The following is a 23,223-nucleotide window of genomic DNA, read 5'->3' on the forward strand; positions in this document are numbered from 1 at the left end:
CTTGGTGTTGTATATGACAATAAGGATACTGTAGTTACACCAGAATTCATGAATTGTTGGCTTCTTAGGGCCATGAGTACTGTTGAACAGCAGAGAGAATATTCATTGTGAATTGTTATGAACCCTTGATCTTTGGCATGGATTTAAGTGATTTTAGGGAAAAGAAACATGACATTTACCTAAGGAATAATAGAGAACATGCATTATTAGAGGCTGTAAATTGATGCCTTGATTTAGTGAATATGTAATTATAGATTAAGATATCAGATGCCTAAGGCACTTTTTTCTTCCCACAGGTAAGGATGATGATATAGTAAAACTGTATGACTTGACATCACTTTGCATGGAGAGCCGAATCTGTGTAGATGGAAGTGAGGAGGAAACACAGACAGAGGACTCAGGGAATCCCTTTACTACTCCTGTTGCAATGCTATTTTATCGGGTTGCCAAGAACATGCGTGCTTCTGAAGATGCTCACACTAAAATTGCCTCCATCAGGACTTTGCTGAAGAATTCTCTGACTTTGCTAAATAAGGATAAGTATCCAAAGGTGAGCTGAAATTTCTGCGTAGATACAGTTAGTATCTCAAGTATCATTGGCATATTATTTATTGAATGTCCAAGCATATCTCTGTGTACATCAATTCACTTTGTGATGATTTGTTATCAAGTTTGTGTTGGTAGAGTCTGGTAATGCCTACACATCATGGAAAATATTAGATAAATCTGGTGACATCACACAACCTGGATGCACTACCACACTTATTTCAAAACTGCTTACTAATTCCATCATGCTGTACTTTTTATCCTGTACATGCAGTGCCTTACATCCCTATGGCAACCTTCAGTCATTACCTCCTCATCCCCTCAGCTACACCTTGTATTTTTTCGAATTCTCTCAACTTTTCATTTAACTGTTCTTGAAAGCTAATTTTCACCCCTTTTTTCTCAATATTCATCGTTTATCCTTTTCCTTTTTTATTTCACATTCTGTTCATATACCATGTACATTAATAGGCTAAGTTTAATCTAACTAACATTTGATATGATAAGCCTCCTCCCAGTCCCCACTTAGAGCACACGTCATGCACATTATTTGTCACCTTCTCTTACAGGAACATAGTCTTGCTCCTGTGTCTCTTGTCTTTTCTATATATGTGTCAGAGGTGGAGGGAACAAGGAGAAGCAGGAGACCAAATTGGAGGTGGAAGGATGGAGTGAAGGGGATTTTGAGCAATCGGGGCTTGAACATGCAGAAAGGTGAGAGGTGTGCAAGGAATAGAGTGAATTGAAGCGATTTGGTATACCAGGGTCAACGCTACTGTCAATATACTTAACCAGGGCATGTGAAGCATTTGGGGTAAACCATGGAAAGGTCTGTGGGGCTTGGGTGTGGATAGGGAGCTGTGGTTTTGGTGCATTACACTTGACAGCTAGTGACTGAGTGTGAACAAAGTGTGGCCTTTTTTTGTCTGTTTTCCTTGCGCTACCTTGCGGAAGTGGGGTATAGCAGTGCTGTTTCCTGTGGGGCAGAGTAGCGACAGGAATATATATAGGAACACTTTTTGTACCGAATGTTGCAGATCCGAGAGCTTTATCACATTTGTTTGCCATTTCCCGCATTAGCAAGGTAGTGCTAGGAACAGGGAAACAGTAGCCTCATTTGGTAATTTCCACTCTCCAGCTGTCATGTTTAATGCACTGAAACCATAGCCAAGACCCACTGACCATTTAGATGTTGTTTGTTGTTTAAGATGAAATTTCTCGTGTATTCTACATTGCAGATTGTTTCATCAGCCCACTACATGCTGTCTGACCTGTATGTGCCACAAGATATTGACCCTGATTCCCCAGCTCTTTCTGACTGCAGTGATGAAGATAGTGAGTGGTCATCCAATGTAGGTAGTGATGATGAGGAATGTTCTGAAGGGCAAGACAACCAATCTATCACACCTGCTAGTTCAAGTTCTACCATTAAGGTGTCATCACTATGCAAACCTCATGCCAACAAGACACATTCTCACTATTACAAGTGAGTTGAAATATTATGTAAAATGTCATCAAATGAAGTAAGATAAATGTCCACAGATTTTACCTATAATCCAGATGGAGTTCTTAGCCTTTTAGGATGTAGAGAAAATGAAGAAAATGCATTCGGCATCAACAGATTTAGAAAAGATAATTAGGAAATCTCGCAGGAAAGTTCTGCAGCACATGTTCAATATTTTCTAAATTTACATTGAAATTAATCCTTCCATTTTTGCTAATCTAAAATGGGACTTTACTATGGATAGGGGATTATGTGGATTCAATGCATTATTATTCATGACAGGTATAGAATGGATGTGCGTAAATGAGACAGCTTTCTTTTTGTTTCTGGCACTATAGAGCACTCCCATGTATCCATGATTCAGTTAACCAGAGGGTCCAAAACAGTGGCAGCATTCAATTTTTCTTCATGTAGAGTAAAAATCCAACAATGACACCATTCAGTCTCTGTACAGATAAAAATCCCAAACACCATCATCCAACAGTATCTTCCTTTCAATTATTGGACAAATTATCTGTAGAGAGGATGCCTAATTTTACTAAATTCATGAATTGGTAAATGATTAATGAATTGATACTTCCTATGTGTGGAAATAAAAAGAGCATGGTTGAGAGAGCAGAAGAGGGTGTTTTGAAATGGTTTGGGCACATTGAGAGAATGAGTGAGGAAAGATTGACCAAGAGGATATATGTGTCGGAGGTGGAGGGATCAAGGAGAAGTGGGAGACCAAATTGGAGGTGGAAAGATGGAGTGAAAAAGATTATGAGTGATCGGGGCCTGAACATGCAGGAGGGTGAAAGGCGGGCAAGGAATAGAGTGAATTGGATCGATGTGGTATACTGGGGTTGACGTGCTGTCAGTGGATTGAATCAGGGCATGTGAAGCGTCTGGGGTAAACCATGGAAAGCTGTGTGGGGCCTGGATGTGGAAAGGGAGCTGTGGTTTCGGGCATTATTGCATGACAGCTAGAGACTGAGTGTGAACGAATGAGGCCTTTGTTGTCTCTTCCTAGCGCTACCCCTCACACATGAGGGGGGAGGGGGATGGTATTCCATGTGTGGCGGGGTGGCGATGGGAATGAATAAAGGCAGACAGTGTGAATTGTGTGCATGGGTATATATGTATGTGTCTGTGTGTGTATATATATGTGTACATTGAGATGTATAGGTTTGTATATTTGCGTGTGTGGACGTGTGTGTATATACATGTGTATGGGGGTGGGTTGGGCCATTTCTTTCGTCTGTTTCCTTGCGCTACCTCACAAACGCAGGAGACAGCGACAAAGCAAAATAAAAAAAAAAGAAAATGAAATCCCAGACCAGGATAGCAATATGATGATTTTCTTACCTCTCCTTCGAGATCTGTTTTAAAGCAATACCAGTAAGGATATGTTAAATACTCTTTCCCAACCAACTGTTTTCACTAATAGATTCATCACAAATATTGTATTCATATGTGAATATTTTAAAAACTCCCTCCATGTACAGTACAAATATGTAACTAATCAGACAGTTTGTTTTGATTCATAAAACCCAAAATGCCCTAGTTACACTGTTGCCAGATTTTCTCTTGTAAATGATCATAATGAAACTAAAACTGTCATACAATTGTTTACAAGATTTTCATAACATTGTGCGGTACAGTATCGATATTTACCTCATGCTTTTTCTTTCATTATAGTATTAAGAAATTAATAAACAAATACTTCCATAGTAAACATTCATGAAAATGCTCAAGATTTTTGATAATCTGTGAATGCAAATGTTTTGGTGTTTGCTAAACATTCACTTGACTATGGATCTGGATTTAAAGTATATAAATAACAAGGGTAAAGGGGAAGAGTGGTTTGGGAATGTCTGGGGAGTAAAGTCAGGGGTTAGTGAGAGGACAAGAGCAAGGGAAGGAGTAGCAATACTCCTGAAGCAGGAGTTGTGGGAGTATGTGATAGAGTGTAAGAAAGTAAATTCTCGATTAATATGGGTAAAACTGAAAGTTGATGGAGAGAGGTGGGTGATTATTGGTGCATATGCACCTGGGCATGAGAAGAAAGATCAAGAGAGGCAAGTGTTTTGGGAGCAGCTGAATGAGTGTGTTAGTGGTTTTGATGCACGAGACGGGGTCATAGTGATGGGTGATTTGAATGCAAAGTTGAGTAATGTGGCAGTTGAGGGAATAATTGGTATACATGGGGTGTTCAGTGTTGTAAATGGAAATGGTGAAGAGCTTGTAGATTTATGTGCTGAAAAAGGACATGATTGGGAATACCTGGTTTAAAAAGCGAGATATACATAAGTATACTTATGTAAGTAGGAGAGATGGCCAGAGAGCGTTATTGGATTACGTGTTAATTGACAGGCGTGCGAAAGAGAGACTTTTGGATGTTAATGTGCTGAGAGGTGCAACTGGAGGGATGTCTGATCATTATCTTGTGGAGGCTAAGGTGAAGATTTGTATGGGTTTTCAGAAAAGAAGAGTGAATGTTGGGGTGAAGAGGGTGGTGAGAGTAAGTGAGCTTGAGAAGGAGACCTGTGTGAGGAAGTACCAGGAGAGACTGAGTATAGAATGGAAAAAGGTGAGAACAATGGAAGTAAGGGGAGTGTGGGAGGAATGGGATGTATTTAGGGAATCAGTGATGGATTGCGCAAAAGATGCTTGTGGCATGAGAAGAGTGGGAGGTGGGTTGATTAGAAAGGGTAGTGAGTGGTGGGATGAAGAAGTAAGAGTATTAGTGAAAGAGAAGAGAGAGGAATTTGGACGATTTTTGCAGGGAAAAAATGCAATTGAGTGGAAGATGTATAAAAGAAAGAGACAGGAGGTCAAGAGAAAGGTGCAAGAGGTGAAAAAAAGGGCAAATGAGAGTTGGGGTGAGAGAGTATCATTAAATTTTAGGGAGAATAAAAAGATGTTCTGGAAGGAGGTAAATAAAGTGCGTAAGACAAGGGAGCAAATGGGAACTTCAGTGAAGGGCGCAAATGGGGAGGTGATAACAAGTAGTGGTGATGTGAGAAGGAGATGGAGTGAGTATTTTGAAGGTTTGTTGAATGTGTTTGATGATAGAGTGGCAGATATAGGGTGTTTTGGTCGAGGTGGTGTGCAAAGTGAGAGGGTTAGGGAAAATGATTTGGTAAACAGAGAAGAGGTAGTGAAAGCTTTGCGGAAGATGAAAGCCGGCAAGGCAGCAGGTTTGGATGGTATTGCAGTGGAATTTATTAAAAAAGGGGGTGACTGTATTGTTGACTGGTTGGTAAGGTTATTTAATGTATGTATGACTCATGGTGAGGTGCCTGAGGATTGGCGGAATGCGTGCATAGTGCCATTGTACAAAGGCAAAGGGGATAAGAGTGAGTGCTCAAATTACAGAGGTATAAGTTTGTTGAGTATTCCTGGTAAATTATATGGGAGGGTATTGATTGAGAGGGTGAAGGCATGTACAGAGCATCAGATTGGGGAAGAGCAGTGTGGTTTCAGAAGTGGTAGAGGATGTGTGGATCAGGTGTTTGCTTTGAAGAATGTATGTGAGAAATACTTAGAAAAGCAAATGGATTTGTATGTAGCATTTATGGATCTGGAGAAGGCATATGATAGAGTTGATAGAGATGCTCTGTGGAAGGTATTAAGAATATATGGTGTGGGAGGAAAGTTGTTAGAAGCAGTGAAAAGTTTTTATCGAGGATGTAAGGCATGTGTACATGTAGGAAGAGAGGAAAGTGATTGGTTCTCAGTGAATGTAGGTTTGCGGCAGGGGTGTGTGATGTCTCCATGGTTGTTTAATTTGTTTATGGATGGGGTTGTTAGGGAGGTAAATGCAAGAGTTTTGGAAAGAGGGGCAAGTATGAAGTCTTTTGTGGATGAGAGAGCGTGGGAAGTGAGTCAGTTGTTGTTCGCTGATGATACAGCGCTGGTGGCTGATTCATGTGAGAAACTGCAGAAGCTGGTGACTGAGTTTGGAAAAGTGTGTGGAAGAAGAAAGTTAAGAGTAAATGTGAATAAGAGCAAGGTTATTAGGTACAGTAGGGTTGAGGGTCAAGTCAATTGGGAGGTGAGTTTGAATGGAGAAAAACTGGAGGAAGTGAAGTGTTTTAGATATCTGGGAGTGGATCTGGCAGCGGATGGAACCATGGAAGCGGAAGTGGATCATAGGGTGGGGGAGGGGGCGAAAATCCTGGGGGCCTTGAAGAATGTGTGGAAGTCGAGAACATTATCTCGGAAAGCAAAAATGGGTATGTTTGAAGGAATAGTGGTTCCAACAATGTTGTATGGTTGCGAGGCGTGGGCTATGGATAGAGTTGTGCGCAGGAGGATGGATGTGCTGGAAATGAGATGTTTGAGGACAATGTGTGGTGTGAGGTGGTTTGATCGAGTGAGTAACGTAAGGGTAAGAGAGATGTGTGGAAATAAAAAGAGCGTGGTTGAGAGAGCAGAAGAGGGTGTTTTGAAGTGGTTTGGGCACATGGAGAGGATGAGTGAGGAAAGATTGACCAAGAGGATATATGTGTCGGAGGTGGAGGGAACAAGGAGAAGAGGGAGACCAAATTGGAGGTGGAAAGATGGAGTGAAAAAGATTTTGTGTGATCGGGGCCTGAACATGCAGGAGGGTGAAAGGAGGGCAAGGAATAGAGTGAATTGGAGCGATGTGGTATACCAGGGTTGACGTGCTGTCAGTGGATTGAAGCAAGGCATGTGAAGCGTCTGGGGTAAACCATGGAAAGCTGTGTAGGTATGTATATTTGCGTGTGTGGACGTATGTATATACATGTGTATGGGGGGGGGTTGGGCCATTTCTTTCGTCTGTTTCCTTGCGCTACCTCGCAAACGCGGGAGACAGCGACAAAGTATAATATAAATAAAAAATAACAAGGTCATGGTGGTCCTCCCTTACTCTCTTTCACTCCTCTGGTGTTGACTTGAAACTTGTTTTAAACAGAAGATTAAGTCTTAACCACCGTATCCATAAAGAAATTAAACTACCATGGTGACATCATACACCTTTGCTGCAAGCTGACTTTCACTGGAAACTAATCACTCTTCTCTTCCTAATTTGTACACATGCCTTGCACCCTTAATAGAAATTTCCATCTACCTCAAGCAACTTACCTCTCACACCATATATTCTTAATACCTTCCATAAAGCATCTCTGTTAACCCTATCATATTCATTCTCCAGATCCATAAATGCCACACACAAGTCCATCTGTTTTTCTAAGTATTTCGCTCACACATTCTTCAGTGCAAACACCTGATCCACACATCCTCTACCACATCTAAAATCTCACTACTCCCCAATCTGATGCTCTGTACATGCCTTCTTCCTTCTCAGTCAATACCCTCCCATACAGTTTCCCAGGAATACTCAACAAATTTATGCCTCTGTATTTTGAACACTCACCCTTATCCCCTATGCCTTTGTAAAGTGGCATTATACACGTGTTCCACCAATCCCCAGGCATTTCACCATGACCCATACATACATTGAATATCCTTACCAATTAATCAACAAAATAGTCATCCCCTTAATTGATAAATTCAACTGCAATATCATCTTCTGCAAGGCTTTCACCAAACCACTATCCCTAACTCTCTCTTCGCACACCACCCCAACCAAAACACCGTGCATCTGCCACTTTATCATCAAATTCATTCAACAAATCTTCAAAATACTCACTCCATCTACTCCTCATTTCATCACTACCTGTTATCACTTCCCACCTTGCCCCTTCACCAATGTTCCCATTTGTTCTCTTGTCTTACCCACGTTTTTTAATCTCCTTCCAAGACATCTTTTTATTCTCCCTAAAGTTTAATGGTACTCTCTCACCCCAACTCTCATTTGCACTCTTTTTCAACCCTTGCACCTTCCTTATGACTATCTGCTGCTTTCTCTTATACATCTCCCAGTCATTTGCACTCCTTCCATGCAAGTATCATCCAAACCTCTTCTTTTTCACTTTACTTTTTCATCCCACCACTCACTACCCTTTCTAATCAGCCCATCTCCCTCCTTTCTCATACCAGATGTATCTCTTATACATGGAAGATGTGTAACAGAAAGGGGCAGGTCAAGAGTAATGTGCAAGGGTTGAAAAAGAATGCAAGTTGGAGTTGGGGTTAGAGAGTATCGTTAAACTTTAGGGAGAATAAAAAGATGTTTTGGAAGGGGGTAGATAACGTGTGCAAGACAAGAGAACAAATAGAAAACATCGGTGAAGGGAGTAAGGGGGAAGTGGGAAGTGATAATAGGTAGTGAAGAACTGAGGAGGAGATGGAATGAGTGTTTTGTATGGGATGGTGTGCAAAGTGAGAGAGTCAAGGAGAATGGTTTGGTGAAGAGAGAAGTGGTGAAAGCCCTGTGGAAAATGAAATCCTTCAAGGTGGTGGGATTGAATGGTATTGCAGTTGAATTTATTTAGAAAGGGGGTGGCTTTGTTCATTGGTTGGTAAGGATATTCATTGTATGTATGGATTGTGGTGAGATGCCTGAGGATTGGCATAATGCACATATAGTGCCATTGTACAAAGGCAAAGGGGATAAAGGTAAGTTTTCAAACTACAGAGACAAGTTAGTTGAATATTCCTGGAAAGTTGTATGGGAGGGTATTGATTGAAAGGGTGAAGGCATGTACAGAGCATCAGATTGGGGAGAAGCAGTGTGATTTTAGAAGTGGTAGAGGATGTGTGGAATAGTATATGTGAGAAATACTCAGAAAAGCAGATGTATTTGTATGTAGCATTTATGGATCTGGAGAAGGCACATGACAAGGTTGACATAGATGCTTTGTGGAAGATCTTAAGAATTTATGGTGTGGAAAGTAATTTGCTAGAAGCAGTGAAAAGTTTTTGTCAAGTGTGTAGGGCATATGCATGAGCAGGAAGAAATGAGAGTGATTGGTTCCCAGTGAAGGTCATTTTGCAGCAGGGGTGTGTGATGTCCCCATGGGTTAATTTGATTATGGATGGGGTGGTTAGGGAGATAAATGCAAGAGTTTTGGAGAAAGCAGTGAGTATGCAGTCTGATGGGGGTGAGAGGGCCTGGGAAGTGAGTCAGTTGTTGTTCTCTGATGATACAGCACTGGTAGCTGATTTAAGTGAGAAACTGCAGAAGTTGGCGACTGAGTTGGTAAAGTGTGTGAAAGGAGAAAGTTGAGAGTAAATGTGAATAAGAGCAAGTTTATTAGGTTCACCAGGATTGAGGGACAAGTTAGTTGGGATGTAAGCTTGAATGGATAAAAATTGGAGGAAGTAAAGTGTTTTAGCTACATGGGAGTGGACTTGGCAGTGAATGGAACCATGGAAGCAGAAATGAGTCATAGGATGGGAGAGGGGGCAAAGGTTCTGGGAGCATTGAAGAATGTGTAGAAAGAGAGAACATTATCTTAGAGAGGAAAAATTGGTATGTTTGAAGGAACAGTAGTTCCAACAATATTATATGGTTGCAAGGCATGGGCTATAAATTGGTTATTATGGAGGAGGGTGGATGTGTTGGAAATGGAATGTTTGAGGACAATATGTAGTGTGAGGTGGTTTGATCGAGTAAGTAATGAAAGGGTAAGAGAGATGTGTGGTAATAAAAAGAGTGTGGTTGAGAGAGGAGAAGAGGGTAAGTTGAAATGGTTTGAACATATGGAACAAATGAGTGAGGAAAGATTGACAAAGAGAATATATGTGTCAGAGGTGGAGGGAACAAGAAGTGGGAGACCAAATTGGAGGTTGAAGGATTGAGTGGAAAAGATTTTGAGTGATTGGAGCCTGAACATGTAGGAGGGTGAGAGGTGTGCAAGGAATGAAGCGAATTGGAATGATGTGTTATACCTGAGTTGACATGTCAGTGGACTGAACCAGGGCATGTGACACTTCTGAGATAAACCATGGAAAGGCCTGCAAGGCCTGGATGTGGATAGGGGGCTTTGGTTTTGGTGCATTACACATGACAGCTAGAAACTGAGTGTGAACGAATGTGGCCTTTTTTGTCTTTTTTTTTGGTGCTACCTCACTGAAGCTGGGGGTAGCAATGCTGCTTCCTGTGGGATGGAGTAGTGACAGGAATGGATGAAAGCAAGCATGAATATGTACATATGTATTTATGTAATGTCTGCATATGTGTATGTATATGTCGATGTGTGTATGTTTTTATATGTGCGTATGTGGGCGTTTATGTATATACCTGTGTATGTGTGTGAGTTGAGCCATTCCTCACCTGTTTCCTTGCGCTACCTCGCTAACATGAGAGTCAGCAGGTATTCAGTGTATGTATGGCTCACAATGAAGTGCCTAAGGATTGGCAGTATGCATCCATAGTGCCATTGTACAAAGGCATAGAAGATAAAGGTGAGTGTTCAAATTACAGAGTTATAAGTTTATTTAGTATTCCTGGGAAATTATATGGGAGGGTATTGATTGAGAGGGTGAAGGCATGTACAGAGCATCAGACTGGGGAACAGCAGTGCGGTTTCAGAAGTGGTAGAGGATGTGTGGATCAGGTGTTTGCTTTGAAGAATGTATGTGACAAATACTTAGAAAAACAGATGGATTTGTATGTAGCATTTATGGATCTGGAGAAGGCATATGATAAACGAGTTGATAGATGCTCTGTGGAAGGTATTAAGAGTATATGGTGTGGGAGGCAAGTTGCTAGAAGCAGTGAAAAGTTTTTATCGAGGATGTAAGGCATGTGTACGAGTAGGAAGAAAGTGATTGGTTCTCAGTGAATGTAGGTTTGCAGCAGGGGTGCGTGATGTCTCCATGGTTGTTTAATTTGTTTATGGATGGGGTTGTTAGGGATGTGAATGCAAGAGTTTTGGAAAGAGGGGCAAGTATGCAGTCTGTTGTGGATGAGAGGGCTTGGGAAGTGAGTCAGTTGTTCACTGATGATACAGTGCTGGTGGCTGATTCAGATGAGAAACTGCAGAAGCTGGTGACTGAGTTTGGTAAAGTGTGTGAAAGAAGAAAGCTGAGAATAAATGTGAATAAGAGCAAGGTTATTAGGTATAGTAGGGTTGAGGGACAAGTCAGTTGGGAGTAAGTTTGAATGGAGAAAAACTGGAGGAAGTTAAGTGTTTTAGATATCTGGGAGTGGATTTGGCAGCGGATGGAACCATGGAAGCAGAAGTGAGTCACGGGGTGGGGGAGGGGGCGAAAGTTCTGGGAGCATGAAGAATGTGTGGAAGGCAAGAACATTATCGTGGAAAGCAAAAATGAGTATGTTTGAAGGAATAGTGGTTCCAACAATGTTATATGGTTGCAAGGCGTGGGCTATAGATAGGGTTGTGCGGAGGAGGGTGGATGTGTAGGAAATGAGATGTTTGAGGACAATATGTGGTGTGAGGTGGTTTGATCAAGTAAGTAATGAAAGGGTAAGAGAGATGTGGGGTAATAAAAAGAGTGTAGTTGAGAGAGCAGAAGATGGTGTATTGAAATGGTTTGGTCTCATGGAGAGAATGAGTGAGGAAAGATTGACAAAGAGGATATATGTGTCAAAGGTGGAGGGAATGAGGAGAAGTGGGAGACCAAATTGGAGGTTGAAGGATGGAGTGAAAATGATTTTGAGCGATCAGGGCCTGAACATACAGGAGGGTGAAAGGCGTGCAAGGAATAGAGTGAATTGGAATGATGTGGTATACCGGGGTCAACGTGCTGTCTGTGGATTGAACCAGGATATGTGAAGCATCTGGGGTAAACCATGGAAAGTTTTGTTGGGCCTGGATGTGGAAGGGGCGCTGTGGTTTTGGTGCATTATACATGACATCTAGAGACTGAGTGTGAACAAATGTGGCCTTTGTTGTCTTTTCCTAGCACTACCTTGCGCGCGTGCAGTGGGAAGGGGGTTGTCATTTCATGTGTGGCGGAGTGGTGATGGGAATGAATAAAGGCAGCAAGTATGAATTATGTACATGTGTATATATGTATATGTCTGTGTATGTGTATATGTATATGTCTGTGTATGTATATATGTATGTATACGTTGAAATGTTTAGGTATGTATATGTGCGTGTATGGATATGTATGTATATACATGTGGATGTGGGTGGGTTAGGCCATTCTTTCATCTGTTTCCTTGTGCTGCCTCGCTAACGCTGGAGACAGCGACAAAGTATAATGAATGAAAAAATGGGATATATAAGTCTTCTCTCTTTCTTTCAAACTATTTGCCATTTCCCGTGTTAGCGAGGTAGCATTAAGAACAGAGGATATATAAGTATATATGTATTTATATACTCCCTAACCTGAGCCAGGTACCCATTTTATCAGCAAATCCTTAGAGGAGAGTGAGGGTTGGCTTGAGATATTTTGTTACCATCAGGTTTAAGATATGAATTGGCTGATTTGTAGTTTTCTCCAAATAGTCATTGTTTAGTTTATAACAGATGTGGTGAATTGCATTTGTGTATCTTGTAGAGCTGATTGATTCACCTTTTATTTCTTATAAGGATTAATTTTTTTTTTTTTTTTTTTTTTTTTTTTTTTTTTTTTTTTTTTATACTTTGTCGCTGTCTCCCGCGTATTGCGAGGTAGCGCAAGGAAACAGACGAAAGAAATGGCCCAACCCCCCCCATACACATGTACATACACACGTCCACACACACAAATATACATACCTACACAGCTTTCCATGGTTTACCCCGGACGCTTCACATGCCTTGATTCAATCCACTGACAGCACGTCAACCCCTGTATACCACATCGCTCCAATTCACTCTATTCCTTGCCCTCCTTTCACCCTCCTGCATGTTCAGGCCCCGATCACGCAAAATCTTTTTCACTCCATCTTTCCACCTCCAATTTGGTCTCCCTCTTCTCCTCGTTCCCTCCACCTCCGACACATATATCCTCTTGGTCAATCTTTCCTCACTCATTCTCTCCATGTGCCCAAACCATTTTAAAACACTCTCTTCTGCTCTCTCAACCACGCTCTTTTTATTTCCACACATCTCTCTTACCCTTACGTTACTTACTCGATCAAACCACCTCACACCACACATTGTCCTCAAACATCTCATTTCCAGCACATCCATCCTCCTGCGCACAACTCTATCCATAGCCCACGCCTCGCAACCATACAACATTGTTGGAACTACTATTCCTTCAAACATACCCATTTTTGCTTTCCGGGATAATGTTCTCGACTTCCACACATTTTTCAAGGCTCCCAAAATTTTCGCCCCCTCCCCCACCCTATGATCCACTTCCGCTTCCATGGTTCCATCCGCTGACAGATCCACTCCCAGATATCTAAAACACTTCACTTCCTCCAGTTTTTCACCATTCAAACTCACCTCCCAATTGATTAATATATGTATATTTGATTTTTTCTCTTCATTTTGCCAAATAATTGATTAATATATGTATATTTGGTTTTTTCTCTTCATTTTGCCAAATAATTTTTTGTTTGCAAAAAAATAAAATATATATATATATGTATGTATTTATGTATGTACTCCCTAACCTAAGCCAGGTACCCATTTTATGCGCATATCCTTAGAGGAGAGTGATCAGCTGGGTTGGCTGGAGATATTTTGTTACCATCAGGTTTAAGATTTGAATTGACTGATTTGTAGTTTTCTCCAAATAGTCATTATTTAGTTTATAATAGATGTGGTGAATTGCATTTGTGTATATTGTATAGCTGATTGATTCACCTTTTATTTTTGATAGGATTAATATATGTATATTTGATTTTTTCTCTTCATTTTGCCAAATAATTTTTTGTTTGCAGGGCTCCACCTCTGTTAGGCACATTAGAAGAACGATGCCATGGTGCTTTGAATCATGTGATTGAGGCCCTTCGGTGTCTGCATACCTCAAATGCTAGAGATCAGGAACTCCCTCGATCAAAAAGAAATAAAGAATCACCTGTAGGCTCAGCAAGGAATCAAGACCAAGAAGAACCCAAGATGGCTCGACCTTTTCAGCCTATACCTATGCCGTACATGCCCCTAAATAGTAATTCAGATGATGGAAGGAAAGCTTTAGTTGTAGCTAAAGAGCGATGTGCCTTTACTCAGCTGACTGTCTCAGTGTTGAGTCGGCAGTATAGTGTTGCCACCTGGTGGGATAAACTCCATGTCTTGCTGCTCAGAAAAGCATCTTTAGTATATCTGGTTATGGCCAGAACAACTTTTAATGCTCACAAGTAAGTATCAGGTTTGAATGTTCATATGAATTACCGTCAAAAGTTTTGTGAATTCATGTATGTATATACATGTGTATGTGGGTGGATTGGGCCATTCTTTCGTTTGTTTCCCTGCATTACCTTGTTAACACCGGAGACAGCAACTAAGTATAATGAAATGCTAAAAAAATGGATAATCAGGAATTTGAACGAAATTTTTGTGTTTCATCTGTAGATTTTGTAAATGCACTGTTTTTGCAGCTAAGGACCTGGGTTTAGAATTGATTTTTGGACGAAGATGAACAAATAGATACACATAGACATAGATGCTCATCTACTTAGTGTTATGCCTAAATGTATTCATTAGTTCAAAGTGAAAACCAGCTGTAGACCCATTAACAGATTATAGATAGTGGTTTTAATCCTCCAGTTTAATTTTCTTGTAATAACTTTATTCCTGCTGAAAGCTCTAACTTGCTATTAATGATTTGAAGAATGTAAAGGCATCTTCACTTTCAGTTGTGTTCCTCTTTTGCATAATCTGGATAGTTAAGTGCCAGGTGCTGAAGGGGATATCCAGAAATGAGATATATGAGTTGTTCTTCATAAAAATCTGCTGTATATTTTCTTGAATGATGGTCTGCAATTTCATCACAACTTTCCTGAGGTAGCTTTACGGTTTCACTGCTGTTGTCCCTTTATGAGACTACTTCAGTGGATTGCTCTGGTCCTCATAAGAGGATCTAATGGTTCTTACTTTCATTTGTAATTCCACTTGATGTTTACTTCCTCCAATTATTATCCACAGATGCTACTAGCATTCTTTTGCCATAAATGGAAAAATTTTATGCATCTCAATCCCCCACAATTCATGCAGGTATATATATATGGTGACAATGTGATAGAAGGTTTATATACATTGACTTCATGTGATTGCACTTACACAGTTGTGCAGTTGACAAATGTGATGAAATATTGATTTTCTTTCTTTTTCATACTTGATCGCTGCTTCCCTTGTTAGCAAAGTAGTGTCAGGAACAGACAAAGAAAGTCCAGAATGCCAGGACCAAATTCACTGAAAGACTCCTGGTGTTACTCAGGACTTTTCTAAAGGCTCCTGCAGCCCAAGGCTGTGCTACTTCCAGTAGCAACAAAATGTTGATTCCTTTAGAGTAAAAAGTTCTCTGGCAAGACTATTCTCTCAGTGATGAAGCCTCACCAAAGTTGACTTTTCACGGGCAGTGTAAGCTCAAACAGGTGGTGTTCAGTAACACCCATACTTGCATACTTCCTACTCAGCAGATTGGTCACATCTGCCAGTCGGGACCACAGGCCCTTAAAGTGTTGTGATATGTGTGCATCTAAGTGCAGAGTGCAGGGCAGTTGATTAGTAAGTGTTTGGTTTCTTCTTTATGGTAATTACATCATGGGCATCAAGGGTGTTGGAATACACTGTAGTGATGAGTTATGTCCATAGTGTAAGTGCGAGAGCATGACTTTGATTTGTCTGGGGAGTGTGGTTTTTGATGGGTGTATATCTGGCAGGTTGGAGCTTATAACTGAGTTGGGAGGTCAGTTGTTTACTGCTTGTCGGGTTATTTCATTGCATGTGTGTTTTGTCGTTATATTTGTTGGGGTAAGGTGATCTGTGAGTAGAGGTTACTGAAGTGCAAGACAAGGGTAAGAAAGAAATTTTACTTCAGGGTTGGTGACTGATTATAGAGTGGTTTGGATGTGAGGACTCTACTGCTGTTGCATAGAAGTGGGTGATGAACGTGGGTATATTTTTGTATATCTAAAGTCTTTCTGTGCTATTTTCAGGCATGGACTAGCTTTACGTTACATAAGATTGTCCCTCCATGCATGGCATGGCATGGCGTGTCGACTAGGTCTAGAGGAGAGTGAGATACCCATCCCTTGCCAAGCTTTGACTTTAGCAGCAGACACATTCTACATGATCTCTAAGGCCTGGGAAGAAGTAGCTAGTCATATAGATGACTACAACAATGTTGCTACAGCTCATCAAGACATGATCATGCTATTAGATAGTATTTTGCCAGCACAAGGTAAGTGTATTTAGTGGAGATATTGAATTAGAATTATAATCATATTATAAACAACCACATGGTCCAACTGCATGAGCGTGTAAGGTCTGTAACAGGATAGAGTGAAGTGGAACAATGTCATATATGGGGGTTGGTGTGCTGTCATTGGATTGAACCAGGGCATGTGAAGGAGCCTTGGGAAACCATGGAAAGTTGGATGTGGCCTGGTTGTGTTTAGGGAGCTATGGTTTCACTACACTGCATATGACAGCTAGAGAATGGATGTGAGTGAATGCAGCCTTTCTTTGTCAGTTCCTGTTGCTACCTTGCTAATGTGGGAAATAGCAGTCAGGTATGAAAAGAAAATTGTCCAAATGCTTAACTAAATCATTTATGATTGATGTATAAACTGATTTATTTTGAGAGGGTGATCTCATGAACAGAGTGGCTGAGTGGGAAGGAACAGTGAAGTTTCAGAAAAGGTAGTGAGCTAGATTGCCTCTTCACAGTAGCATTGTACAGGCATTCTACTAATCCTCACGCACCTCACCATGATCCATACCAACATTGAAAATCCCAGCTAAACAATTAAGTTCACATTCACTTCCTTTCCTAAGTAAAAGATTCATCTTCAGTACCATCCACCTTATCAACTTTGACACCTATCATCTTACATAACGCTTTTACCACTAAATCTCTTTTCACCATAACACCTGCCATGACTTTCACTTTACTTGCCTCCCCAACATAAACATCCCACTTCTACTATCATATCATCAGCCAAATTCAAAAATTTTTCAAAATACTCACCCCATCCCCTCTTCATCTCTTATCTGCCTGTTACCACTTCCACATTTTCCACATTCACTGGTGTTTTATTTGTTTTCATATTTTCCTCATATTATTGACCTCCTTCCAGAGCATTTTCTTATTTCCCTGGAGTTTGCTGAAAATGGGAAAATTTGATTAAGTATGGTTGTTGTTGTCTGCTGGCAGGTTGATGGAGTTAGGTGTAATGTATATTAAAGTAGAATGTAGATCTTTGGTAGGAAAGTGGAATAAAGATGTTTGAGAAAGATATCTAAAAATATTTAATAAGGAATAAGGATTTAGGTTTGTTGAGGGGCAAGGAGACCAAAGAAAACCATTTGAACAGTGAATTAATTAAGTAGTATAGATTGAAAAACTATAAGAGTAAGGTAATTGATGTAGGTAGAGATGACTGAAAGGAATGTATGTAAGGGGGGGTCATGGTAGAATGCTTATGGTCCTAAGCCCATTATGCTTTGAGGAGTTTAAGAGGGGGAACCTGACAACAGTATTCCTGTTTCAAAATCCTCTGAATGATATGGACAGTGAACAAGTTCTTCAAGAGGTGCAGCACCATAGTAGCCAGAGGCCAGGACAGAAAGCTTGACAAATTGTTAGAAAGAATGCTGAGAAAAACTGGCTCAGTGTTAAGTTGGTGAATGTTTGGAATAGACAGACAAATGAGATAGTAATTTCTGACTGTTTACAAAGGTTTAAAAAGCAACTTGATGGCATAAAAACTTCAGGAAACGAGGCTTCTTGAGTGCACAGCTCTTCCTGCACTGGATAAATGAGTAATAGCATATGTGCTTTTAAGTTGTTACTAACTGACAAAATGCAAATTAGTCCTTTTCCCATTTACAGAGTGCTGCTGGACTATAAAACTACCTTGTGATGTGGAGGAAGCATTATCATTAAGTCTCATGAGTTTTGAAAAGGCAATATCCGCTGCAGATCCTCAGACTGCAATGCTCCTTTCCCGTAGGCTGGGTAATGTCTGTAATGAACTAGGAGTCATGTACATGAACCAGGCAGCTAGTAAGTATGTTATTTTTTATATGCAGATAATAAGTTACATTAGATGAATGTTATGGAAATATATGACAGTGAAAGCTATCTTGTTTTACAGTATTCGTTTATGGATACAGGGAGTCATTGCAGAATGAAGGGGTTATGTTCCCTTGAGCTGTCATTGTAGTGGATTGTCATTATATGGATAATTGAAACCCATGTCTTAAGAATGGTTATGTTCCAGAGCAAAAATTTCTCCACTCTGATCCCCATGCATGGACTACCTGAAACAGCTGACCATCAGTATACCACACTCTTTCATGATATGAATAAGACTCTCTGATTCAGCATCTGTTTTAATTTCAGGGGTAACTCAGACAGTATTTAATGATTCTTACTAAGAATGCTGGTAACGAGGGATTTAGGTAGATAGTGGTTGAGTTGATGTAAGTGAACATTTTGTCAAGCATTCCGAAGTGAGTTTGCCTGTTTCAGTATGTGATATTTAGGTTTGGATGGTATTGCAGTGGAATTTATTAAAATAGGGGGTGACTGTATTGTTGACTGGTTGGTAAGGTTATTCAATGTATGTATGACTCATGGTGAGGTGCCTGAGGATTGGCGGAATGCGTGCATAGTGCCATTGTACAAAGGCAAAGGGGATAAGAGTGAGTGCTCAAATTACAGAGGTATAAGTTTGTTGAGTATTCCTGGTAAATTATATGGGAGGGTATTGATTGAGAGGGTGAAGGCATGTACAGAGCATCAGATTGGGGAAGAGCAGTGTGGTTTCAGAAGTGGTAGAGGATGTGTGGATCAGGTGTTTGCTATGAAGAATGTATGTGAGAAATACTTAGAAAAGCAAATGTATTTGTATGTAGCATTTATGGATCTGGAGAAGGCATATGATAGAGTTGATAGAGATGCTCTGTGGAAGGTATTAAGAATATATGGTGTGGGATGCAAGTTGTTAGAAGCAGTGAAAAGTTTTTCTCGAGGATGTAAGGCATGTGTACGTGTAGGAAGAGAGGAAAGTGATTGGTTCTCAGTGAATGTAGGTTTGCGGCAGGGGTGTGTGATGTCTCCATGGTTGTTTAATTTGTTTATGGATGGGGTTGTTAGGGAGGTGAATGCAAGAGTTTTGGAAAGAGGGGCAAGTATGAAGTCTGTTGGGGATGAGAGAGCTTGGGAAGTGAGTCAGTTGTTGTTCGCTGATGATACAGCGCTGGTGGCAGATTCTTGTGAGAAACTGCAGAAGCTGGTGACTGAGTTTGGTAAAGTGTGTGAAAGAAGAAAGTTAAGAGTAAATGTGAATTAGAGCAAGGTTATTAGGTACAGTAGGGTTGAGGGTCAAGTCAATTGGGAGGTGAGTTTGAATGGAGAAAAACTGGAGGAAGTGAAGTGTTTTAGATATCTGGGAGTGGATCTGGCAGCGGATGGAACCATGGAAGCGGAAGTGGATCATAGGGTGGGGGAGGGGGCGAAAATTCTGGGAGCCTTGAAGAATGTGTGGAAGTCGAGAACATTATCTCGGAAAGCAAAAATGGGTATGTTTGAAGGAATAGTGGTTCCAACAATGTTGTATGGTTGCGAGGCGTGGGCTATGGATAGAGTTGTGCGCAGGAGGATGGATGTGCTGGAAATGAGATGTTTGAGGACAATGTGTGGTGTGAGGTGGTTTGATCGAGTAAGTAACGTAAGGGTAAGAGAGATGTGTGGAAATAAAAAGAGCGTGGTTGAGAGAGCAGAAGAGGGTGTTTTGAAATGGTTTGGTCACATGGAGAGAATGAGTGAGGAAAGATTGACCAAGAGGATATATGTGTCGGAGGTGGAGGGAACGAGGAGAAGAGGGAGACCAAATTGGAGGTGGAAAGATGGAGTGAAAAAGATTTTGTGTGATCGGGGCCTGAACATGCAGGAGGGTGAAAGGAGGGCAAGGAATAGAGTGAATTGGAGCGATGTGGTATACCGGGGTTGACGTGCTGTCAGTGGATTGAATCGGGGCATGTGAAGCGTCTGGGGTAAACCATGGAAAGCTGTGTAGGTATGTATATTTGCGTGTGTGGACGTATGTATATACATGTGTATGGGGGTGGGTTGGGCCATTTCTTTCGTCTGTTTCCTTGCGCTACCTCGCAAACGCGGGAGACAGCGGCAAAAAAAAAAAAAAAAATGTTAATGATGTATTTGGCCATTATGATAATTATTCTAACATTTTTCAGGTGAGATAGATCTCACTTATGAGGCCATTAAGAATGTAAAATCTTGCTATTCCTTACCAGGTGACTTTCAGTGGCTAAAATATGATAGGAATCTAATTTTTATTGCCTTAATATTATTATGACAGACATGATAACTGAAAAAAAAATTCTCAAGCTTGTTGCTCTTGCAAAATCTTAGTTTTGTTCAATGAAATTTTGCCTTGATCCTTGGGTATTTATTTTCTAAAATGTTCCTGTGTGAGCTGTCACTCTGTAGGGACCCCTCATATATGAAGTATGGCATAAGCAAAACAGTTGCTTTTGATACTTTATCCAGCAGTGTGTAAAATATCTTTTGGTCTGTGAAATTTCTGAAGGATTCATGTCAATTACCAAAGATTCTGAGAGGAGCATCTTAAAACATATTTCAGTAGGGATTGTGAACTTGTGTTCATGGTCCCATTCTGCCTGTATTTTAGAGGCCATGAGTGTAGGAAGTTAAGCTTCACTGTTAGCCTTTTTAAGGAACCTCCCCTTCAAGGAGATTGCCATAGAGGTCTTTAGCTTTCATGTTTGTTAACATGGCTGGAAATGTTACTTTTCTTTAGAAGTCAAGGATTGATCTGGTACAGTCCTGGGGTTGCTGCCATCTGGGCAGAATGACTTCAGTGTGCCAAAGATACTATTAATACTTTACTTGACCTCTTGATGGGTTTTTCTCTAACCCTGTCCATATTGGTTTGCTCTCATGGCAAGTGGTATAAACCGACCCTAGGGAGAAATGTAAGTTTTTAGGTGTGAAAAATATTTTCTTGTCAGGATGATGTCTAGGAATTATTTTTTCTAGTTGTACTTCTCATCCATCTTTCCCCTGTCTTTTGAGCAACACTTTTTCAAACCAACAGTGATCACCGTCAAATTGACACCTGAATTCTGAAAATTATGAGGTAGGCCGATACCAACAGCCAGGGGACAATTACATCATTGCTGAGTTGAGTATGTTGATTAGGTAGAGAGCAGACCCAGGCTGAGCTTATGCCATTATTGCCTAATAACTGGTTAATGAGGGATGACAGATATTTACCTCATCAGTAAGATTAGAGTTAAGAGAGTTTCTAAATCCCAGAGGTCTGAGATTTCTCTCATGGCTTGCAATACATTGCCCTAGAGAGCATGTGTCTTTTGTATCCGAAACTTTCATTATTTTATATACATTTTGTTAAATGTTATAAGAATTGCCAGTAAATCAAACTAACAAACAAAATTGACCAAATGCATGTCTTACCTGAAGTTAAGTGTGAGGGGCCCCATGAAGAGAAGGAGAGAACATCACCAGGGCCTAGGCCAAGACTTCCAAGACCAGGCTTGAGTACATGTTTCCCACATGTATGATACTAACATAACCTTTTCAGTAATAAACGGCAAAAAGGAAACAATTTGTATGGCCATAAATTTTAACTGGATTGAAGTTGGTAAAAAAAAGATCGGTGTTTTTCTGCTGTGGCAAGTCCCTTGGTTTGATTTGTGATTTTCTTCAGTTGCACTTTCATTTTGAATATCAGGTTATAGTGATGGGTGATTTGAATGCAAAGGTGAGTAATGTGGCAGTTGAGGGAATGATTGTTGTATATGGGGTGGTCAGAGTTGTAAATGGAAGTGGTGAAGATCTTTTGGATTTGTGTGCTGAAAAAGGACTGGTGATTGGGAGTACCTGGTTTAAAAAGAGAGATATACATAAGTATATGGGAAACAGAAGAAGGAGTCACGCGGGGAGTGCTCATCCTCCTCGAAGGCTCAGAGTGGGGTGCCTAAATGTGTGTGGATGTAACCAAGATGTGAAAAAAGGAGAGATAGGTAGTATGTTTGAGGAAAGGAACCTGGATGTTTTGGCTCTGAGTGAAACGAAGCTCAAGGGTAAAGGGGAAGAGTGGTTTGGAAATGTCTGGGGAGTGAAGTCAGGGGTTAGTGAGAGGACAAGAGCAAGGGAAGGAGTAGCAATACTCCTGAAACAGGAGTTGTGGGAGTATGTGATAGAATGTAAGAAAGTAAATTCTCGATTAATATGGGTAAAATTGAAAGTTGATGGAGAGAGGTGGGTGATTATTGGTGCATATGCACCTGGGCATGAGAAGAAAGATCATGAGAGGCAAGTGTTTTGGGAGCAGCTAAATGAGTGTGTTAGCGGTTTTGATGCACGAGACCGGGTTATAGTGATGGGTGATTTGAATGCAAAGGTGAGTAATGTGGCAGTTGAGGGAATAATTGGTGTGCATGGGGTGTTCAGTGTTGTAAATGGAAATGGTGAGGAGCTTGTAGATTTATGTGCTGAAAAAGGACTGATGATTGGGAATACCTGGTTTAAAAAGCGAGATATACATAAGTATACTTATGTAAGTAGGAGAGATGGCCAGAGAGCGTTATTGGATTACGTGTTAATTGACAGGCGTGCGAAAGAGAGACTTTTGGATGTCAATGTGCTGAGAGGTGCAACTGGAGGGATGTCTGATCATTATCTTGTGGAGGCTAAGGTGAAGATTTGTATGGGTTTTCAGAAAAGAAGAGTGAATGTTGGGGTGAAGAAGGTGGTGAGAGTAAGTGAGCTTGGGAAGGAGACCTGTGTGAGGAAGTATCAGGAGAGACTGTGTACAGAATGGAAAAAGGTGAGAACAATGGAAGTAAGGGGAGTGGGGGAGGAATGGGATGTATTTAGGGAATCAGTGATGGATTGCGCAAAAGATGCTTGTGGCATGAGAAGAGTGGGAGGTGGGATGATTAGAAAGGGTAGTGAGTGGTGGGATGAAGAAGTAAGAGTATTAGTGAAAGAGAAGAGAGAGGCATTTGGACGATTTTTGCAGGGAAAAAATGCAATTGAGTGGGAGAAGTATAAAAGAAAGAGACAGGAGGTCAAGAGAAAGGTGCAAGAGGTGAAAAAAAGGGCAAATGAGAGTTGGGGTGAGAGACTATCAGTAAATTTTAGGGAGAATAAAAAGATGTTCTGGAAGG

General features: G+C 40.7%; 1 protein-coding gene across 5 annotated transcripts in view; it reads left to right on the plus strand.

The window, feature by feature from the left end:
• Positions 1-23,223, plus strand: part of LOC139753881 (erythroid differentiation-related factor 1) — a 103,385-nt gene that overhangs the window by 54,360 nt on the left and 25,802 nt on the right. For all 5 annotated transcript variants that reach the window (XM_071670847.1, XM_071670863.1, XM_071670841.1 and 2 more), the window contains 5 exons: positions 297-550; positions 1,785-2,032; positions 13,758-14,174; positions 15,975-16,219; positions 17,873-18,046. In XM_071670847.1, coding sequence (XP_071526948.1) covers positions 297-550; positions 1,785-2,032; positions 13,758-14,174; positions 15,975-16,219; positions 17,873-18,046 — 1,338 coding nt within the window. The remainder of the gene's footprint in view (positions 1-296; positions 551-1,784; positions 2,033-13,757; positions 14,175-15,974; positions 16,220-17,872; positions 18,047-23,223) is intronic.

Source organism: Panulirus ornatus, chromosome 2, assembly GCF_036320965.1.
Source record: "Panulirus ornatus isolate Po-2019 chromosome 2, ASM3632096v1, whole genome shotgun sequence".
Taxonomy (NCBI): domain Eukaryota; kingdom Metazoa; phylum Arthropoda; class Malacostraca; order Decapoda; family Palinuridae; genus Panulirus; species Panulirus ornatus.